The sequence below is a fragment of the Asterias amurensis genome, chromosome 3, assembly GCF_032118995.1.
Source record: "Asterias amurensis chromosome 3, ASM3211899v1".
Taxonomy (NCBI): Eukaryota; Metazoa; Echinodermata; class Asteroidea; order Forcipulatida; family Asteriidae; genus Asterias; species Asterias amurensis.
The window spans coordinates 18,445,614-18,465,752 of NC_092650.1; the positions used below are offsets into that span (position 1 = coordinate 18,445,614).

A 20,139-nucleotide genomic window follows, 5' to 3' on the forward strand; every position below is an offset into this window, starting at 1 on the left:
AGCAGCACCGGGGGCCGGGAGAAGAGGTGAAACGTAAACAAGTTTGTGAGGGGAGTAGAGGACTCGCGGCGGAGGGAACGGGCTGGTTTTGTTGAGAAGTTTTCTTCTCTTTCCAAAAATGACAGCAGTACTTGGAAAAAGGATATTCTCAGCACTGAGTGTGCTGCAGGTATTGATTGTTTGGATGTTGATATGAAATTAGATTGATTTATTTTTTTCTATTTGTAATAACAAACCGACATCATGACGACGACAGCACCAATCTAAAAATTCTAACTTATATTTTATAACTTGTTGATAAAATTAAAAAGGTGATGTGCACAAAAAATTTGAGTAATTTTTTTTTCTTCAAAAAAATACATTTAAACATAAGGTAAAGGATTACAGTTTTTATACTTCTAGAAACTATTTAAAGGCTGGATAACTTTCCATATGGCGCCACCACTTTTTCACTCATTTTTACAAAAAGGGATATATCAATCAGGTAAATTAGATACTATATTATTTTATTTTGAATGAAAAAGTGGTGGCGCCATACGGAAACTTTTCCTAAAGGCTCACCACTGTCCCCTCTCTTTTAGATTCCGTCAACTCTTAGACAATGCAGAAACCTACATACTTCCATCAACCGCAGCAAATTCTTTGAGCTACGCACGTATGTCATTAAACCAGCCTGCTTCAAGGACTACCTCGATCTATCAAATGAGAAATTTCATCTGCGAACGGCCCACTCAAAAAACAACGGCTTCTGGTTGTCTGAACTCGGCGGACTCAATGAAGTCACTCATATCTGGGAATATGGTGAGAATTCTAAATTTCCCTGTTCCCAATAATAGGGAGCTTTCAACGACGGAATGGTTCTGCGACGGTATGTAGTTTTCAGCCAAACGCTGTTGTTTTTCAGTACAACGCAGATTCATCCGAATAAAGTACTGTCGTAGAAATTGAGGGACGACGGTCCTCAAAGTTGACGCATGCGCAGATGGCGCAAATATAGTCACTGTCGTCGCAGAACCAATTCCAGTGTTTACTTGTGACTAGTAAATTCTTGAAGAAAAAAAATCTAGTACAGCTGTTTAAGGAAGTATAGTTCTACATAAATACTTAGCTTAAAAACTTCTAGATGATATTAAAAGGTTATGGCTATCCAGCGAAATTATGTGTCAAATTATTTACTTTTTTACAGATGACTTTGCTCATCGCACCAGCGTGCGACAGAAATTGGCCTTGGACCCAGACTGGCAGAGTCAGTACATAAAGACAATGCTGCCGTATTTAGATAAACAGGAAAATGTCGTGCTGATGGAGTCTCCTTTAAAAAAAACTGAAGATGCACCACTGCAGGAGGGAGGTAAATAATCATAATCAAATTTTAATTTAATAATATCAAAGTCTTTTATAGCGCACGTCTACCAAACAAGGTACTCATGGCGCTGAGTAGATACAAACTGTCAGAAAGATAGGTTATTGCAGTGATGAATTCTGAGACCATATTATTTAGCACTTTAAAAGGGTTTACAAGGTGCTACGGCGCATACAGCAGCCACAGCCAGGAACACCGGGAAGAACCCCTTCTCTTTTTTTGCTTAAAGGCACCTGGAAATAGGATTTTTTTCTTTTAAACATAAGAGTATATGTTTATTAACAATAAAACAATTTTTTGAGTAATTGTTTGTCACGATTTATATGTTAAAAAAATTAATTAAGTGCTTGGGGGTTGACTCCGCCTACCCCTTTTGTGACGTAGGAAAAGGAAGACTTTGCCTCGATGCGTAGATAAACACACGTGCAAAAGTACATGTAATTCTAAGACGTGAGTTTCTACTCTGCGAAAAAGTTTTTTTTTCTTGTTTTCCGGCAATGCCGACCAGGTGTATTGCTGCTGGACGCAGCAAAACAACTAAAGATGGGGTCAGTCTTCATCTATTTCCTGCAGATCCCAAGTATAGGCGGTTGCGGGCTGCGAAAGTCAGATTAACTAGAGCAAAGTGGTCTGGTCCGACGTCTTTTTCAGCGCTATGCAGCGAACACTTCGAGCCGTCGTGCTTCGAATCCGGGATACACCACTCATTTGACATGACGAGAAGAGCCATTCTTAAACACGACGCCGTCCCAACAATTTTTCCAGCTAGTGGGAAATCGAAGAGGGTATCTGAAAGACGTAATGTACGGGGGCCTGACTACAAATTTTCTCTTCAAATATCGCGCCTTGAATTACGTCACAAACAGCGCCCTCTCGGGTCGGGGCCTACTCGTAAATTTGTAAATACAATCTAACTAATATTTTTAAACCTTAGTTAACTTTTTATTCACATTCCTCTCGTAAAAACACATATTTTAGTGACAAAAGCTTTATTTAAAAAAAAATACCACTTCCAGGTGACTTTAAGGACACAAGTGTCGCGACTGGGACTCGTACGCACACTCTGCTGATTAAAAACGCCAGAGTTTTACCACCTCAGTGCATTGGGAATGGGATTTTTATCCGTTAATCCGGAAGTTGTTGTTTCAAGCCCGAAATGGTTTAAAATTTACCCAGTCAGTTTCCCTTGCGGTTTATAATTGATATAAATCACATTTTCTCTGAAGGTGTGTATGAGCTATGCGGGTATGAAGTCAAGAAAGGTTGTGAAGATGAAGTGATGCAAATGATCATGTCTCGAGCTAAGCTGATGGAGGGGCTCGGCGACAGCAAACTGATGGGGCTGTATTCTACTGAGGTTGGACCAAACAACAGCGGTAAGTAAATCAAATGTCTATGAGTTGGTAAAGGGAAGTCACATTCATACAACATTCATTTATTCATTTTACAGGTAAAAATGAAAAGAAGAAAAAAAGGAATGATAACATATTCATACACATAGGAGAGAAAACAACGAAGTAGCACCCCTGTACACTTTTAAAGGAACACGTTGCCTTGGATCGGACGAGTTGGTCAAAACAAAGCGTTTGTAACCGTTTTTTATAAAATGCATATGGTTGGAAAGATGTTATAAAGCCATTATACACTTTCGGTAAACAGTATTGTCCAAGTCCCACACTTCGTGTATCACAACTTATATATAAAATAATCCTGTGGAAATTTAGGCTCAATCGGACATCGGAGTCGGGAGAAAATAACAGGAAAACCCACTCCTGTTTTCGCGCGTTTCGCCGTGTCATGACATGTGTTTATAACAAATCCGTAATTCTCGTTAACGAGAATTTATATTGTTTTACCGTTTTCTCAAAAAGTAAAGCATTTCATGGACTAATATTTCAAGAGAAGTCTTTCACCATTACCTTCTGTAAACCCTGTAAATTATTTGTAAATCTGTGAACTTTTTTTTTTTTTTACTGTACCGAAAGGGTCCAATGGCTTTAAAAGTAGAATACAATGATCCACACAAGTTTGCCTCGAAATTGCGTGGTTTTCCTTCTACTGTGCGAACTAACATGGTCGGCCATTTATGGGAGTCAAAATTTTGACCCCCCATAAATGGCCGACGTGTTAGTCGACGAGGTAAAAGGAAAACCACGCAATTTCGAGGCATGTTTGTGTGGATCATTGTATTCTACTTTTACAACATCTTTCTACCCATATGCATTTTATAAAAAACAGCTACAAACGCTTTTCAAAGACCAACTCGACCGATCCAAGGCAACGTGTTCCTTTAAAAAAGTAAACTAAATTACTGTCACAAGTTCCGATTGGACCCAGTTAGGAAAATAAGTGCACAACTTTAACCACTACAGAATGGGTACGAAAACACTTGTCTAAGAACAAATATTTACTTAAAACTTACAAAGTCTAATGATTTATGATAGTAGTAAACATCCCTTGAAATATTTCTTTCTGAAATGTCTCATTATTTGATGAGAAATAAATAAACCTAAATTCCCGTTTGGAGTTTATCGCAAGGTACATGTATGTGGGGCTACTTTGAAATTATGAGACCTAATCCTTATATAGCACCCTGTCTTGCTGGTTTACAAGGTGCTGTGGCGCAATAAGCTGCCAATCAAACCAGGAACAAATCATTCAATGTCAATCATTCTCCCTGGATAGTATCTGGGGCTGACATTATAAAGAAAGGAAGGTCTCTTCGTTTTAAATGTTAAAGAAATTTTCAAATGGATTTCACTGTTTGTTTGAAGGCAGTATTTTGTTTTTGACGTTTCTGCAAAGTTAGCAGCCAATTGGGATCTTGATGCAAGGTGGAAGAGGAGAAATAACTACTATAATTATAATATTTTTTTAATGTCAATTTTCTTTTTTGATTTTTTGATTTCTAGTGTACCAATTGTGGAATTTCAAGTCTTTGGACAACAGGCAGGAGACAATGAAGAAAACCAAAGGTACATGAGAACGTTAAGAAACTGCGTTTTTTTTCCATTTGCGCATTATATTTGAATATTTGTCTGGTACAATAACGTGCTTTATCACAAGTTACCACTTAAATTTTTAATTCCACAGACTACTGGAAAAAAAATGATAAAAGGAGAATGCATAAAATGCCAAGCCGTTTTAGAACCTTACCGATAAGAACCACACGTTTGGTAATTAACAAAGACCAGTCTTCTCACTTGGTGTATCCCAACATAAGCATAACATAACAAGCCTGTGAAAATTTGAGCTAAATTGGTCATTGAAGTTGCGAGAAAATGATGAGAGAAAAAATACCCTTGTAAGGACGAATTTGTGTTCTTTCAGATGGGAACAAAAGACTTCTGGCTAGAAGTCTTTTATTATTTTAGTGAGAAATTACCTCTTTCTCAAAATCTATGCTACTTCAGAGGGAGCCGTTTCTCACAATGTTTTATGCTATCAACAGCTCTCCAATGCCCGTTATCAAATCAGTTTTTAAGTAAATACTTGTTTTGAGTAATTGCCAAACGTGTGCCTTCACTTTAATGTTATAAAGCAGCAGGGCAATATAAAAGAACTCGGCATGATTTATTAGTGGAGTATCATCACACTTGCATTTATACAAACAGGATTATTACGTCTAATTTATATAGGATTTGAGGCATTGCATGGTGGGGTATCAATGTATATTTGGTTTGCGGTAACACCATGTGTGTATCTACTTGCCAGGTAGAGTTGTTCTTAGGGAACTGGCTTGCTTTGTTCTACTGCCGTGGAGTAGATAATCGGAGGTTCGGGAGACTTCTCAGTTCTGATAAGAACTGTCCTGTTTTTATAACTAATACCAGGTCGGATGGTATAGAAATTAAATACGTCTAATTTGCAGTGCATCTTGTTATTTAATGATGTATTTTTATGTTTGATTGAATTCAGATGATGCAGATGGCCTCTCCAGTCATGTGACCAGTATGTTCAACAAGATAATGATTCCATCTTCATTTTCATTTTTGAAATAATCACTGGATGATTCCCCCCCCCCCCCAAAAAAAAAAAAAACTTTCCATCAGCCAATCTAGTCTTCATTCAAGCCGTTCCTCTTGTTATATGATGCACTGCCAGACATACGATACCACAGACGGCTGTGTAGAGCTGGGTTTGTTTTTTGTTTTTTTTATTTTTTTTTATTAGTTTTTTGTTATGCTAGTCGCCAGACACACAGGCCTGAAGGCCACTTCAAGGTGTTGGCTTTAATTATTTTTTTACCGGAGGCCGTTGCCGCCTACTCTTAGGGCTGAAACAGGGTAACCCCCTTTTACAGTCCTTACGGATGTAGGCTTGGGTATCATCAATTCACAAAGCCTGGCCAGTAGAGCAAAAAGCACTACCTCATTCAAAGGAATTAAACCCCAGACTAGCAGGCATCTTGTTTTTAGACACAATGTGTGACATTCATCAATGATATGAGCAGTAAGATTGTGTCTGAATGGGCAGCTACGGCTACAGCTGCGGCTACAGCTGCGGCTACAGCTGCGGCTACAGCTGCGGCTAGCTGGATTGCCCTGGCAACATAGGTTAAAGTATTGGGCATCCAAAGCAACACCCATAGCAATAATACAACACAAATACAAAAAGGCATTTATATACGGCTGTTTCATTTAGCAACGACCCTAGCTGTAGCCAGAGCCAGTTTGGGTACATGCCATTTGCAATTAGATTCAAACAAAGTCTTGTATAGTGGCTTACTTAGTCACAAGTTACTGCTGAAATTTGAATTCCTTGGACTAAAAAGGCAGTTGCTACATGTATGAGGAAGTTCGAGCGAGGCACTATAGTCGACCATTGGGTGATTTTTCCTGGTACCCAGGATGTATTGAATGCATAGGTCACTATTGAACGTTCACTAGTGGTTGACAAATGGTCGTCGCTCAAACTTGCCCTATGACACAAGGTTCAGGTTTAGCTTTTGAATATTAGCGCAAGAGATGAAAAGGTAAATGATATTTTTCTTGTAAGTAACGGGAAACCCGCTAACCGAGATAATGTTGCTAGAGATTGATTAGTTTTACACAATGACCATGTGACATCAAAGTCATGATTTTATCAGATTATCGTGGTTCAAAACAAGGTGAATTATGGACTGTTCCATATCACGAGGCGATTAAAGACACTGGGCACTGTTGTAATTGTCAAAGACCAGTCTTCTCACTTGATGTACCTCAACATAGTATGCATACAAAAAAAGTGTGAGCTTATAACTTTATATGAACTCAGTTAAATTATTAAGAAATTGATCTTTAAAGAAACTGCCATTAAGCAACATTGTTTTTTGTATTGATAATGATGAGCATTACACGTAATAAACACATGTTTACACACGGGTATGCAATTGCTTTGTGTTGACTTTAATATGTTGTACACAGTGAGCACCTTTGAAGTATTCAATAGGGTGTAAACGTTGGATTTTATCAAAATCTGTTCTGCATTACTTAATGAGTGTGTAAAAGGCATTGCATGTTATAAGGCAATTTTTTTGTTTTACCAGTTGATCATCCCCTATCGCATTCTATTTTGAGACTGCATAAAAAAAATTATTATGTTTCTTCAAAAAGACGCATTTTCTATGTATTCCTCATTTTACTTCTTTCAAAAACTTGTAACGCATTAAATAGTGGGTAGCTTGGCTGTCGCCTGTAAAAAAAATAAAAGGCCCTCAATCCTTTTCTTTTTTGAACAACCTGGACGATTAACTGGTATTTTTTGTTTTACTTTGTCTTACTGTAAGTTTGTGATTTGCTTTTAGTTTGTTTGCAGGGATTGTAGACTTTGTGTGTGGCGGCTATTTTCTCCAAATATAAACAGCAGTAATATGAACAAACAAACACCCCAACAAACAATACACAACGTTAAAAAAAATATTTAAAACAAAAACAACGACAATTACAACAAGCAAACAAACAACCCCACCAAACATACAAAAACACAAATAAACAAACGAACAAAAGAACACTTTGTCATTAATATTCTTTATTCTTAAAATTATCATTCTTTTTCCCTGATACAAACTTATTATCTTACGTCTTTTTCACACTACTCATTCCCCGGGGTAGCCCCTTGGGAATAACGATCAGCCCTTTCTCACTATGATCGCTTTACCCCTGGTCTGCCCTCTGTCTGCCCCAGCAAATGGGCATACCCCGGGGAACAGACCGGGGAAGACGCGTTTTTGGAGGAACTTTCTTGTCACTGTCAGAAAGACTTTTTTTTATTAAAAACTGCAGTATATTGTTTCAAACAACATTCACCGTTGAGCCCGTTGGTAAGCATCGTCCTTTCTCTACGTCTTATCCAACTGCACACTTTGCAAATAATGTTTACTTCGGTGCTGGGCTTGCGAGAACAAATGGAGAGAGCCGGCTCTGATCGCCGTAGACTTCAAAGGGAGCTCCCTGACATTTTGATTAGGAAAGGCTCGGGATAGTGCTTAGAATTGTATAACTCTTGGATGTCTATATAAACTATTAAACAACTAGGACTTCAACCCACATTCTTTAATATTTACATTGAAGTTTATTATTTTGTGATCCTTGCACGTTACTTCCTAAGCCACTTATGTGATCGCTGCGAGAAAGAAAACAAATGGAAAGAAACGAACGCGGCCCTAGTCTGGTTCCCATACCCCAAAATCTCCGACTACGCTCTGTCGACAAGAGACGTAAGGAATCTTTGGTCAGGGGACGCGACTAACGCAGCCCATCCAAAAGACAAAGAATGACGAGATAAGAAAAGAGGGCAAAAAGGAGCAGATATCACACGGTGGAAAGACATCATTGATGAAGTGGGTTTGTATAAAACAGTAAAAAGCCTAAAGTAATTGAAGTGTATACAAAAAATAGGCCTACAGAAATAAGACATAATTATACCACTTTGCAGTTGGCCTACCGTTTCACGCCATACGCAACCGCGTAAGTCCACTTGCGCAACGTTTATGGCGTGAGTTGCGCCACGTGGAGTACCGCTGAATTCAAAAAAGTTCATATGACGTGGCGTAACTTTGGGCGCTGCTGAAAGTTGCAAATCATTATTATTGTTTTATTGATAAACAAAATGTCTATCCTTAAAACAAAAATCAAAAACAGATTGGTTTCTTTTCTCCTGAAACCAACTGTCTGAAATGAGGGAAAACGGATGTTGTAAAGTGTCGTGCTGGGGAATGCTTCGGGGGAGTGGATACTATTATGCTGGATATTTCTCTAGTATTCCAATCGTTTAAATAGCTTCTTAGGACAGATACTGAAAAATATTTGGATATGAAAATAAAATGAGATTAAATGTTGTATGCCAACCAATAAAGTGACGGAAACATATGTGTGCTCCAAATCGCACGCATTAAGCCAATTAAACCACTGTAAATTGCGGACGATCTCGCAACGCCTACGACCAAAAGATTTCAACACACTATGGAGTGCAAGTGTCTTGTAAAAAGGTTGGTCAGGTGGTTTTAAACTAAACTTACTTTAGTTTTTTTATTGCGAACAATTATATCCCGTTAATCTATCGGAAACCCATGACACCAGGATACCCATGCAACCTGTCTGAAAAAAAGGCCCAGATTTAATTGGTCAAACGCCCTCAAGCGTTTGGCCCGGTAAGCCCTCTGTTGGTGATATCTTACACATGCGAACAGACTGACGGACTGACCTCACCTCTCGGTATCGTGTGTCGTGTGTTCGTGGAATTCAATTTATTTAGAGACTCTGTATTTTGAGGAAAATAATATACTACTTTTCATTGAAAGGTTGAGGAACATTGGGGTGTTATTCTTGTCCAGTTTGAAGATACGAAATGAGTAAGTGAGATAATGTTAACATAAATTGAATGAGTCTGTCTGCCGGCAGTCTGGACATGCTGTGGTCGTGGGTGGAGGTTCGATGTCCGATGAGTGTGTGTGTGGGGTTTGTTTCTTCTCGGGTATGATCATGATGCTTTACCAATCAATGGTGATATTCTTCAACATCATTCATAATTATTTCAAATCATTTACCTCAGAGGGGCAGCAGTCGGGGTGGCTCAGTGGTTTAGGTCCGTGGCTTACAACTAACTCTGTTGGCCCCAATTATGAGTGGGTTTTTCAGTTTGTTTTTATTTAATTGTTTGTCATGTTTGTTTGTTTGTCAGGTCAGGTCAGTAACAGGGTGTTTGTTTGTACACTCTACATGTCGGTTTATTAGAGATAGCATGTTTAGTGGGTCAGTTGATAGGCTTACATAGATAAAGTGATCCCCATACATCCTTGCCATCATTCAATCTTGAATCAGTCCATGATCAGTCTGAGTCTCTGCTGGTGGTGTCATTTCTTCACTCAGTTTTCACCGTACATCTTATTTGTTGTAGTTGTACAACCAGTTGTACATAAATTAATGTGTCAACAAGAAATAGTTATAATCGTTTTGAAAACAGTCTTCGAAAGCCCCGTTCATACTTTTTGCAAATGCAAAGCAAATTTTGACAATACATGTATGGCTGTTTTTGCAGCAAATGTTTTGCAGGAGTTGTACATGTACACAGTTCAACTGTTGCAAACTGTTCGTTGCAAATTTATTTCATTAAAATTTGTATCACAATCGCAGGAAGTTTAATGTCCATAAACAATCCATACAAAAATTAATACATAGCTCAGAGAACTTGACCATCACCCGTCGAGCAACTGACAGTTTGAGAAGAACTTGACGTGCAAATGATAATGTTCACAAGACACTTAAAAAAGTTATTCACTTCACTAACAAGTTATTCATCATCTGAAATTGAAGCCCTTGTGTTGATTTTTCCCGTTTTTAGCAACTCCCAATAAAGTTGTCGTCGTACCTCGCAACTTTGTACTTCTTGCGGAGTTAGAAGCAGCCCAGAAAGGCACAGGTGATGGAACGATAAGCTGGGGTCTCGAGGATGAAGATGACATGTCACTAAGGTTTTGGAATGGCATGATCTTAGGACCTAGTGGAGTAAGTGCAGATGTTAAAAACGCTTGAACATGGACTGAACCAATCCATTAAGGCAATGGACACCTTTGAAAATCATGGTAAAATTTAAAGACCAGTATTCTCACTTGGTGTATCCCAACGTATGCATAAGTATCAAATCTGTGACATTTTGCACTTCAGGGTCATCAAAGTTGCAAGATAATAATGAAAGAACAAACAAGCACCTTTGTTGCGCAAATGTGTGTGGTTTCAGATGTCTAAAAAAGGCTTCAGGCCTGCAGTCTTTTATTTTTTGAGAAAAAATTACCTCTTCTCTAAAACTATATGTACAGTGTATGTTACTGTACTACTTCAGAGGGAGTCGTTTCTCACAATTTGTTCTACTATCAACAGCTTTCTATTTCTTGTTTAAAAATCAGGTGCTTTATGCTTACTATTATTGTAAGGAAATCAATAGTGTCCAGTGTCTTTAAAGACAGTGGACACTATTGGTAATTACTCAAAATAATTATTAGCATAAAAAACCCTACTTGGTGATGAGTAATGGGGAGAGGTTGATAATATAAACCATTGTGAGAAACGGCTCCCTCTGAAGTGACGTAGTTTTTGAGAAAGAAGTTATTTTCCATGAATTTGATTTTTAGACCTCAGCTTTAGAATTTGAGGTCTCGATATCAAGCATCTGAAAGCACACAAATTCGAGTGACAAGGGTGTTTTTTCTTTAATTATTATCTGGCAACTTCGACGACCAATTAAAGGAACACGTTGCCTTGGATCGGACGAGTTGGTCTATAACTGAGCGTTTGTAATCGTTTTTTATAAAATGCATATGGTTGGAAAGATGTTTTAAAAGTAGAATACAATTATCCACACAAGTGTGCCTCGAAAGTGCGTGGTTTTCCTTTTACTGCGCGAACTAACACAGTCGGCCATTTATGGGAGTCAAAAATTTGACTCCCATAAATGGCCGACCGTGTTAGTCGACGAGGTAAAAGGAAAATCGTGCAATTTCGAGGCATGTTTGTATGGATCATTGTATTCTACTTTTACAACATCTTTCTACTCATATGCATTTTATAAAAAAAAGTTACAAACGCTTTTCAAAGACCAACTCGACCGATCCAAGGCAACGTGTTCCTTTAAGCTCAAATTTTCACAGGTTTGTTATTTTATGCATATGTTGAGATACACCAAGTGAGAAGACTAGTCTTTAACAATTACTGATAGTGTCCATTGTCTTTAAGTTAGATCTGCCTTTGCATGAATCAATTTGTTTATTGATTTATGTTCACCTAAAATTAGGATAAATAACAGGATGCACAGAAAAAGAAAAGAACGTTTTAGTTCTACATTAAGATATTGGATGTTGTTTGGGATTGATGGAGGAAATTTTGTTTATGCAATGGAAACTTTTTCTCCCAGTAAGAAAGAATCACAGACTTGGACTTCCTTGCTGACAATAACAACGATACTGTCCCAAGCACATGATTTGACATTTTGTGTTTTCCCAGGACAGATACTTCACAGAGGCAAACAACGAAGGTGATTGCCTCCATGGCCCCTGGTCATTGCCTTGGTGCCCTTGAAATGCTCCAATAGAAATTTACAATTTCCTCATAGGGTGCCCTTTACCAAGGAGAAAATGCCTTGGTGCCCTTGCCCTTTCTAAAACGTAGCATACATGCCTGCTTTTCTAAAACTTTTTTATCAATACTTCCTTGTTTCAGACTGCTTTCGACAATCGTATTTATAACCTGAAGATTGAGTGTGGACCCAAATATCCAGACCAACCTCCCGTCCTACGATTTTACAACAAAATCAAACTCAACGGCGTGAGTGAGAATGGCGTGGTGAGATATTTAGCAAACGGGGCCCAATTTCAGCTGCTTAAGCACAACAAAGATGCTAAGCACAACAAAAATGCTAACCAGTATAAAGTTACCAGTCAATCTACCATGTCACATGTACCATTTGTGATTAGTATCCTGCTCATTTCTGCTTAGCAGATAGTTGTTAAGCTTAAGCAGGTCTGTGAAATTGGGCCCAGGTCTTACTTCCACTTCCATGAAACCAAATCAATTGTACAAACGTTTTTGTCAAGTTTACAGACACTTTGATTTCATATTAGGGGGATACTTTTGCGGTAAAATCGTGTTAATTTGTTTTCTTTTTTAAAAGATGGTTTGAACTTGATAACTTGACTAGTTTAATCCGCTGACGGATTTGTTAAATGCTCCCCGTCACTTTGGTTTTCATTTTCAAATAAACAGAATCCAGACTGGAAAAAAGTCTGGGTCTGTCGATGTTTTACACTACACTAGATTATATTTTATATTTTTTTATTTTGTTTTAAATCTCCAGATCGACAAGAGAATATTCAACACGCTTAACAAATGGAATCGGGAATACAAGATTCGGACGGTACTCTCAGAGATACGCGAAAGCATGACCAACAAGCACAACATCAAGCTTGCCCAGCCTCCTGAAGGGGCTTATTATTAAGTGAGAGTTATTTTTCCCCTCCACTCTTCTCCCCCCCCCCCCAACCACTCTCCACTCCCAACCCCTCTTCCCCTCCAATCTTACAAAACGACAAACACTGCAATGGTACCAAGGTTCTGCCTCGATCAGGGTCTTCTCACCAGTGTATGTCTTATTGACATCCATTCGTCATTTGCTCGTTCCACACTCTCCCCCTGCCCTCACCCTCCTCTACTCATTCAATGCGGGACTTTTGGGACGCTTTTGGCAAGGTTGATTGCACACCATGGTTAACTACTACCCCCATCACACCAACATTGTTCTCACTACGTTCTAAAAAATGATAGTAATGTGCGGGGCGCAAAGGAGCGAACGTGGGGTCGCATTAGTCGAGTGATAGTGTGAATAACAACTTCTTGCACCATGACTACATTTTTCAGAACGTAGTGAGAACGAGTTCGGTATGATGGGGTATAAAGGTTGTCTTTTTTTACTTGAACCCAGGCTGATCGCCCATTGGTTTGGTTGACTACTGGGATCGACCATTTGGAACCAGCATTAGGACCATGGGTTTCTTCACTGGTCCTAATTGCCTGTTCCATGTTAACATGTGGAAAGTGCAAAAGGGAACCAGTGACACTATAGCAAAAAGGCAAAGGGAGTGTTCAAATACCATGGTACCGATGGTTGACTTCCAAATGAGTCGTTTGAGTGAGTACGTCACTGTACATGTACGTGCTAGGCAGTGTTCAATCACGGCCCTAGGTGGCAGCAGACAGAATTACAAGGTAAATCCATTGTGCTTTGTGCATGCTCAGAACTTCTACAATTATGGAAATTTACTTGGTAAGTCTGCTGCCACCTAGTGTTCCAAAGTGTCCTATTCCTACCGCCCCCAAGTCTGATCATCTTGATGGTGTGATTGCGCTTGTTTATTACTGTGAGAAAAAGACTTCATTCTCAGTTCACTGGTCAAGTTTTGGCCCAATCTTTCCAAACCCCAGTTCCTCTCCCCCCTCCCACCACCACCACCACCAAAAACAAAAGATTGAATAGATAGGGTTTTTGAAGAGCGCATCATGTCAGATCCTTTGTGATATATTGCTATAATGTTGCAGCATGATGACTCTTTTTTGCTGTACTTTTTCTGTGACAGATACTATTGGACTAAAAACTAACCCAAAAAATGCATTTTCCGTCTGGTTTTCAATGCATTTTTTCCCTCATAAGCTAAAGTGATGCCCATAAGTGTGAACAATTTACCTTTTAGCCTATTGACCTTTAACCTTCTATTGACCTCTTACATTAAGGTCACATGTGACTACTGTCTGCCACGCACTATTCATTTTAGGAGTCAAACTTGACATACAAGTTATTGTAAGCTTGATCCCCTGCATGGCTTTTTAAAGGCACTGAACACCTTTGGTAATTGTCAAAGACCAGGGGTCGATTTCACAAAGAGTTAGGACTCGTCTTATCTCGAGTTAGGACGGGTAACTCCTCCTAAACTTAAACTTAGGATTAATCTTAAGGTCTGCATGCTACAGTGCAGGGTTGTGACTCGTCCTAAGTCCTAAGATTAGTCTTAAGTTAGGAAGAGTTTTGTGAAATCGACGGCAGTATTCTTACTTTGTGTATCCCAACATATGAATCAAATAACAAACCTGTGAAAATTTTGGTTTAATTTTGGTCGTCAAATTTGCAAGAGAATAATGAAATGAAAAACACCCTGGTTGCATTACTTTGTATGCTTTCAGATGCATCCAAAGTCTTTTAGTAGTTACTAGTCTTAACTTAGCCCCAAACATTAAAAAATAGATTTTTTTGAGTGAATGGTATATCAAAGAGTAGGCCTATCACCCGCTCCAACTTTTACTTTTAATGGTCAGGTACCATGACACAAATTTAAAACGTTTCTTATAAAACACATAAGAATTGGTCACGTGATATATTGTCGGGATCCCGACAAAAACTAATTTTGAGCACTTTATTTCACTACTACTAATAATTGGCAGACTTTTTCGAGCAATGGCTCAAATGAAAGGTGTAACTTTCTCGACCCCCATCAAAATACCTATTGAATTTTAAATCAAATTTTTGGGGTCAAATCGGCCAAAAATCTGACATAGCATCTTTGGGCTTTGAATATCTCCTAGGACTAGTCCTAACCTAGCCTAAATCTTTGTGAAATCGACCCCTGCATGGCAAGCAATAAAATAGTAATATTATCTGAGAAGGTTCTCTGCAGATGAAATTACTGATAGACAGTAAAACAGTAGTACCTTTCAATGTTGTATTATATCCAGCAATCCAAAGTTATCCATCCTTTCAAAGCGGCTTATAAATACCTTGTAACAGTTATGTTTGACTCGCTTGAGTTGATTCATCGAGTTAGAATTGTTGTCAAGTAAACAGCATTCTAGGACAGAGTGGACCCCTCAGTTTTACATTGATGGAAGTATTTAAAATGCCCGCATAGTGTAAAAATTTAAATCATAATGTTTTAATATGACTTCTTTGTTCTGCCTTCAAGGCAGTGGACACTATTGGTAATTACTCAAAATAATTGTTAGCATAAAACCTTACTTGGTAACGAGTAATGGGGAGTGGTTGATAGTATAAAACATTGTGAGAAATGGCTCCCTCTACTGAAGTGACGTAGTTTTCGAGAAAGAAGTAATTTTCCTTGAATTTGATTTCGAGACCTCAGATTTAGAATTTGACTAGGTTTTTTTTTTTTTTTTTTTTTTTTTTTTTTTTATTCATATCTCGCAACTTCGACGACCAATTGAGCTCAAATTTTCACAGGTTTGTTATTGTGAAGGCTAGTCTTTGACAATTACCAATAGTGTCCACTGCCTTTAATTAAATGTACTTTTAAAGATACAATACAGTATTGGTTTTTGGAAGAGCATCCATTCCAATCGTTAATTTTAAAAAAGCAAACCTGGTAAATTTTTATCATTAAAGGTGGTAAAGTTGTCAAGAAAAATGCAGTGTAATGATAGTTAGTTTGTTCGGGATTTTATGCATGATCACTTAGTGTTTTTCTTGCCCAAGGTAGCATCAAAGTATCAGAACAGTTAACTCCGGTCCCAGTGTCATACCGGTTCTTTTAAGCAGAAAAAAATTGCTTATGATTATTGTCTCAGTAAAGAAATAGACAGGATACCAGTCACAGATGACATTAGCATTTTGCTGATAACATTATATTCTGCTAAGCAAAATTTTGTTGTGCTTAGCTTCTTTTTTGCCGCTTAAATTTTCTGTATGAAACTTGGCTCAGGTATCAGGTTTGTAATAAGTTTGGCCATGTATGAATTTGCAGCTACGCCATGTCACTGTGCATTGAAGTATTAGGAAGTCATTAGCAATGCCCTTAGCATAACAGGGTACGATTTCATCCTGCATTGTTGCATAGCAAACTATTTAATTTAGACTGAGCTTTTTTGTGCACACTGAATGCTAATAATTGAGTAGCAAATCTTGGTTTTTGAGTAGCACCTGATAAATGTTGTGTAGCAACTTGCTCTGCTACACAAGGGAAATTGTTCACTGCATAAGCTTTCGGACAGAAAATGGTGTACATGTTCCCTGTAAAATCAATCATTTAACCAGTATATAAAGCATTAATAATGTTGACTGTACTATAAAGTACATTTAAACTATTACATGAACAATTTTATTTTAACAAGAACGATTTGAAACCTACATGTTGTTTTATGGAAAGTTGTAACTAAATTGTTTATTTACAACAGTTTTGTTTTTTCAGAGGTTTTGGGCCTTTGAACAAAGTCAAGGAGATTTTTGCTTTTGACTCCCAAAGAAATTTTGGGAACTCTTCAATTTTGTTTAAAAAAATTCTAAACGAAAGATGAATAACTTCATTAATTTCTTGTAATATTACTATCTTCTCAAACAAATCTAGTCGGACAGAAGGAGCTTGATTAAGGACAGCCATTTTAAAGCCGATATTTTCTGAACATTTCAAGCCATTTCATTTTTTAATTTGTTTATTTATTTACTGTCAGTAGTGTAGAGTTAAATATATTTTTGTTGTCTTTATTGCATTTAGTATTTAACCAGACAACTGGGTTGCATTGTTGCAGTGTTGCAGTGTGTGCTCACATTAATTATTAATTAATTAAATATTAATTACTTGAAAATGCAACCCCACTAGAGGCGGGTAAATACCCAAAGGGATTTTGGTTGTTGTCCAGTAGTTTAAAGGCAGTGGACACTATTGGTATTTACTCAAAATAATTATCAGCATAAAACCTCACTTGGTACGAGTTATGGGGAGAGGTTAATAGTATAAAACATTGTGAGAAACGACTCACTCTGAAGTGGAGTATTTTTCGAGAAACAAGTAATTTTCCACGAATTTGATTTCGGGACCTCAGATTTCGAACTTGAGGTCTCAAAGCACACAACTTTGTGTAACAAGGGTGTTTTTTCTTTCAGTATTATCTCGCAACTTCGATGACCGATTGAGCTCACATTTTCACAGGTTTGTAAATGTATGCATATGTTGAGATACAGCAAGTGAGAAGACTGGTCTTTGACAATTACCAATAGTGTCCAGGGTCTTTAAGCGCAATTATGACACCATTCGTTGATCTGGCATTATTTTATGGTCGCGTAAACATAACATGACCAGGGCCCAATTTCATACAGCTGTTTAAACACAACAACTAATATGCTAAACACAACAAAATTATGCTTACCAGAAAAAGGGTATCAAACTGCCTTGTCGCATGTATCATTTGTGATTGGCATACTTCTCATTTCTGCTTAGCAGAATATTGTTAAGTAATATTTATTGCTTAAGCAGCTCTATGAAATCATTTGTGATTGTTATACTGCTCATTTCTGCTTAGCAAAAAGTTGTTAAGCAATATTTATTGCTTAAGCAGCTCTATGAAATTGGGCCCTGAATCAGTCAGTATACATATTCTGTGAGCTCTGCCCACACTGCAGCCTTAGTTTCTATGGCAAAGGTCTTACCATCACATTGAGCCCAATTTTAAGCACAATAAATAGCTAAGTACAACAAAACTTTGCTACCAAGAACATGGCTACAAACTAAAACTACCATGTCAGATAGATAATTTGTGACTGGTATCTTGATAATTTCTCCTTAGCAGACAATTGTTAAGCAATATTTTCTGCTTAGCAGCTCTACGATATTGGGTCCAGTGTAGGAATATTGTTTATTACATTGTAATTGCTTGTATATGTACATGAACAAGATGTAGTTGAAACTGTGCAAAATGTTGTAAACCTGATGTAACTATATCTCCACAGAATCGCAACAATACAATACCAAAGGTGCTGCTTGTTTAATCATAGAGGAAGGATCTCTGTCCTTCCTCTATGGGGTAATAGTGATTGACCCTCGATCCCTCCAGTGTTCTTTATACACTTTTATGTGTGTATATCAATTTTATCATCAATTTTGAACCCACAAATTTAAAGACAATTGATTCCCAAAAACTTGAGTGGCTGGCGGTAAATGAAGTCAAGGCCAGTGCCCAATTTCAGGGAGCTGTTTAAATAAGAAATATTGCTTACACGTTTTCTGCTAAGCAAAACCGAACAGGATACCAGCCACAAATAATAAATGTCGCATGGTATTTTGCCTGGTAAACGTATTCTGGTAAGCATAATTACATTGTGCTTAGCTGCTCGATGAAACTGGGCCCAGTACACAGGGTATTTTGAAATCAGAAAATAGAAGGCCAAGCCAAACAAAATGATGATGACTTTTGTTAATGTTGATCAAGGCTGGGAATAGGGTCCGATTTCATGACTCTGCTTACCCCCAAAATCTGCGCTTATACAATCACCTATCTCCGCTTTTACTGTGCAAACGCCGTTTTTCTGTGCATAGTAAAGGAGTAAAATTCCAAGCTAACCTTTGATATACGCATGACGAAAGTGCTGAATTCCCTGCTTCCGTAAGCACCGATTCTTTGCTTTACGGTAGATAAACGGAGCCATAAAATTTGGCACAGAGTGTTCGTGTACATTCTTTTGTTGTAATAATATTCAAGTCGGCAGAATCTTTGCGAGTACAAACCCATTTTAACAGTGAAATTTACCTATAGAGCAGTGTTGTTTTGAATTACTGTTAGTTAATTTGTTTTAATAAAAATTATGATTATTTCTTAACCTTTTGACTGGAAGGTAATTTGTTTGATGAATGCGTCTGTTGTTCTGCCGTTTCCTTGTTGGTTATTACTTGAAAGTTTTTGTTGGTCCCTCTGCTGCCACTTCAATGGTTGTATCGAAAGGCAAAAAGTGACTTTGAGAATACGATTGAAGCTAGATGAGGTCAAAGGGAAAGGCAGTGGACACTGGGATGCTGTACACAACTTGATTGGTAAATGTACATACCCTATCCCATCATAGTCAGGCTGTATACCAAGTTGTACATAACTCAATCACTGTTATACCATAGAGTATACCAAGTTTTCCGCCTTTTCCCATATAGTTCCACAGGCAGGGAGCTGTACACAACTTGATTGGTAAATGTACGTACCATATCCGATCACAGATAGGCTGTATACCAAGTTACAGATACGCTGTATACCAAGTTGTACATATAATAATAAGTCAATAACTGTTATACCAAGTTTTCTTTTAAATTATTTCCCTTTTCTAAAATATCCTTCTATAACCTAACCCATCCCAACCCTCCCTTACCTCCTTTTATAAGCTGTTTTCAAGTTATTTCCCTTTTTTTCAAAATTCCTTTTATAACCTAACCCACCCCCTCCTCTTTTTATAAATTGTCTTTTAAACTGTTTCCCTTTTCTAAAATACCCCTCAGAGCCACAGGTTTCGTGTAGTTTGTCGGCCTTTATGCCGTTAGCCAAATTACGCGATCTAAAACTATTTCCCCCTTATCCCCCCCCCCAAACACTTTTCAAAATGGCCAAAACTTAGCTTCGTATGTATATTTTTCTTCCTTTCGTGCCGAGTATGTACAATGGCTAGATCTTATATAACTAGTCTTCACACTCATTATATGCACACTAAGTACAGTGATACTCTTGTTCTAAACGGTTTGTGTCTTTGTCGTTTAGTATATCGTGAGTTATATATAGCGCAGTTACACTTTAGGTCTTTCTTATAAAAAGAAAACGTGTACTAAAAAGCAGCGGTCGCACGTTAACTTCTGCCCATGGTTTGAGAAAATCAAAAATGTCACTCTAGCGCCCCCTGCTGTCGGTCTATAGGTATTATTATGTCTATGTTTTTTTAGGGGGGGCGGGGGCCCCTCCATAAAAATCTCCCTTGTTGAGCCCCTCCCCCATGGTTTTAAA

General features: G+C 37.9%; 2 protein-coding genes across 2 annotated transcripts; both read left to right on the forward strand.

The window, feature by feature from the left end:
* Nucleotides 1-13: 13 nt before the first annotated feature.
* LOC139935379 (protein NipSnap homolog 3A-like) lies at nucleotides 14-7,088 on the forward strand. The gene is made up of 6 exons (XM_071929926.1): nucleotides 14-169; nucleotides 582-801; nucleotides 1,187-1,351; nucleotides 2,590-2,739; nucleotides 4,276-4,338; nucleotides 5,282-7,088. Exons 1-6 carry the CDS (start codon nucleotides 119-121, stop codon nucleotides 5,362-5,364), a joined length of 732 nt encoding a protein of 243 aa, XP_071786027.1. The 5' UTR covers nucleotides 14-118; the 3' UTR covers nucleotides 5,365-7,088.
* Nucleotides 7,089-9,040: 1,952 nt separating this feature from the next.
* LOC139934701 (ubiquitin-conjugating enzyme E2 variant 1-like) lies at nucleotides 9,041-18,982 on the forward strand. Its single transcript, XM_071929066.1, has 4 exons — nucleotides 9,041-9,194; nucleotides 10,184-10,347; nucleotides 12,055-12,177; nucleotides 12,689-18,982. The coding sequence occupies exons 1-4, from the start codon at nucleotides 9,191-9,193 to the stop codon at nucleotides 12,827-12,829; spliced, it is 432 nt and encodes a 143-aa protein (XP_071785167.1). The 5' UTR covers nucleotides 9,041-9,190; the 3' UTR covers nucleotides 12,830-18,982.
* Nucleotides 18,983-20,139: the final 1,157 nt, after the last annotated feature.

Excerpts from the sequence above, each read along its gene's own strand:
- LOC139934701 (XM_071929066.1), top strand. Across the intron at positions 10,348-12,054 it reads TGATCTTAGGACCTAGTGGA|ACTGCTTTCGACAATCGTAT; the intron begins GTAAGTGCAGAT and ends TCCTTGTTTCAG. Across the intron at positions 12,178-12,688 it reads GCGTGAGTGAGAATGGCGTG|ATCGACAAGAGAATATTCAA; the intron begins GTGAGATATTTA and ends TTAAATCTCCAG.
- LOC139935379 (XM_071929926.1), top strand. The coding sequence starts at position 119 with ATGACAGCAGTACTTGGAAAAAGGATATTCTCAGCACTGAGTGTGCTG. Across the intron at positions 2,740-4,275 it reads GGTTGGACCAAACAACAGCG|TGTACCAATTGTGGAATTTC; the intron begins GTAAGTAAATCA and ends TTTGATTTCTAG. Across the intron at positions 4,339-5,281 it reads GACAATGAAGAAAACCAAAG|ATGATGCAGATGGCCTCTCC; the intron begins GTACATGAGAAC and ends GATTGAATTCAG.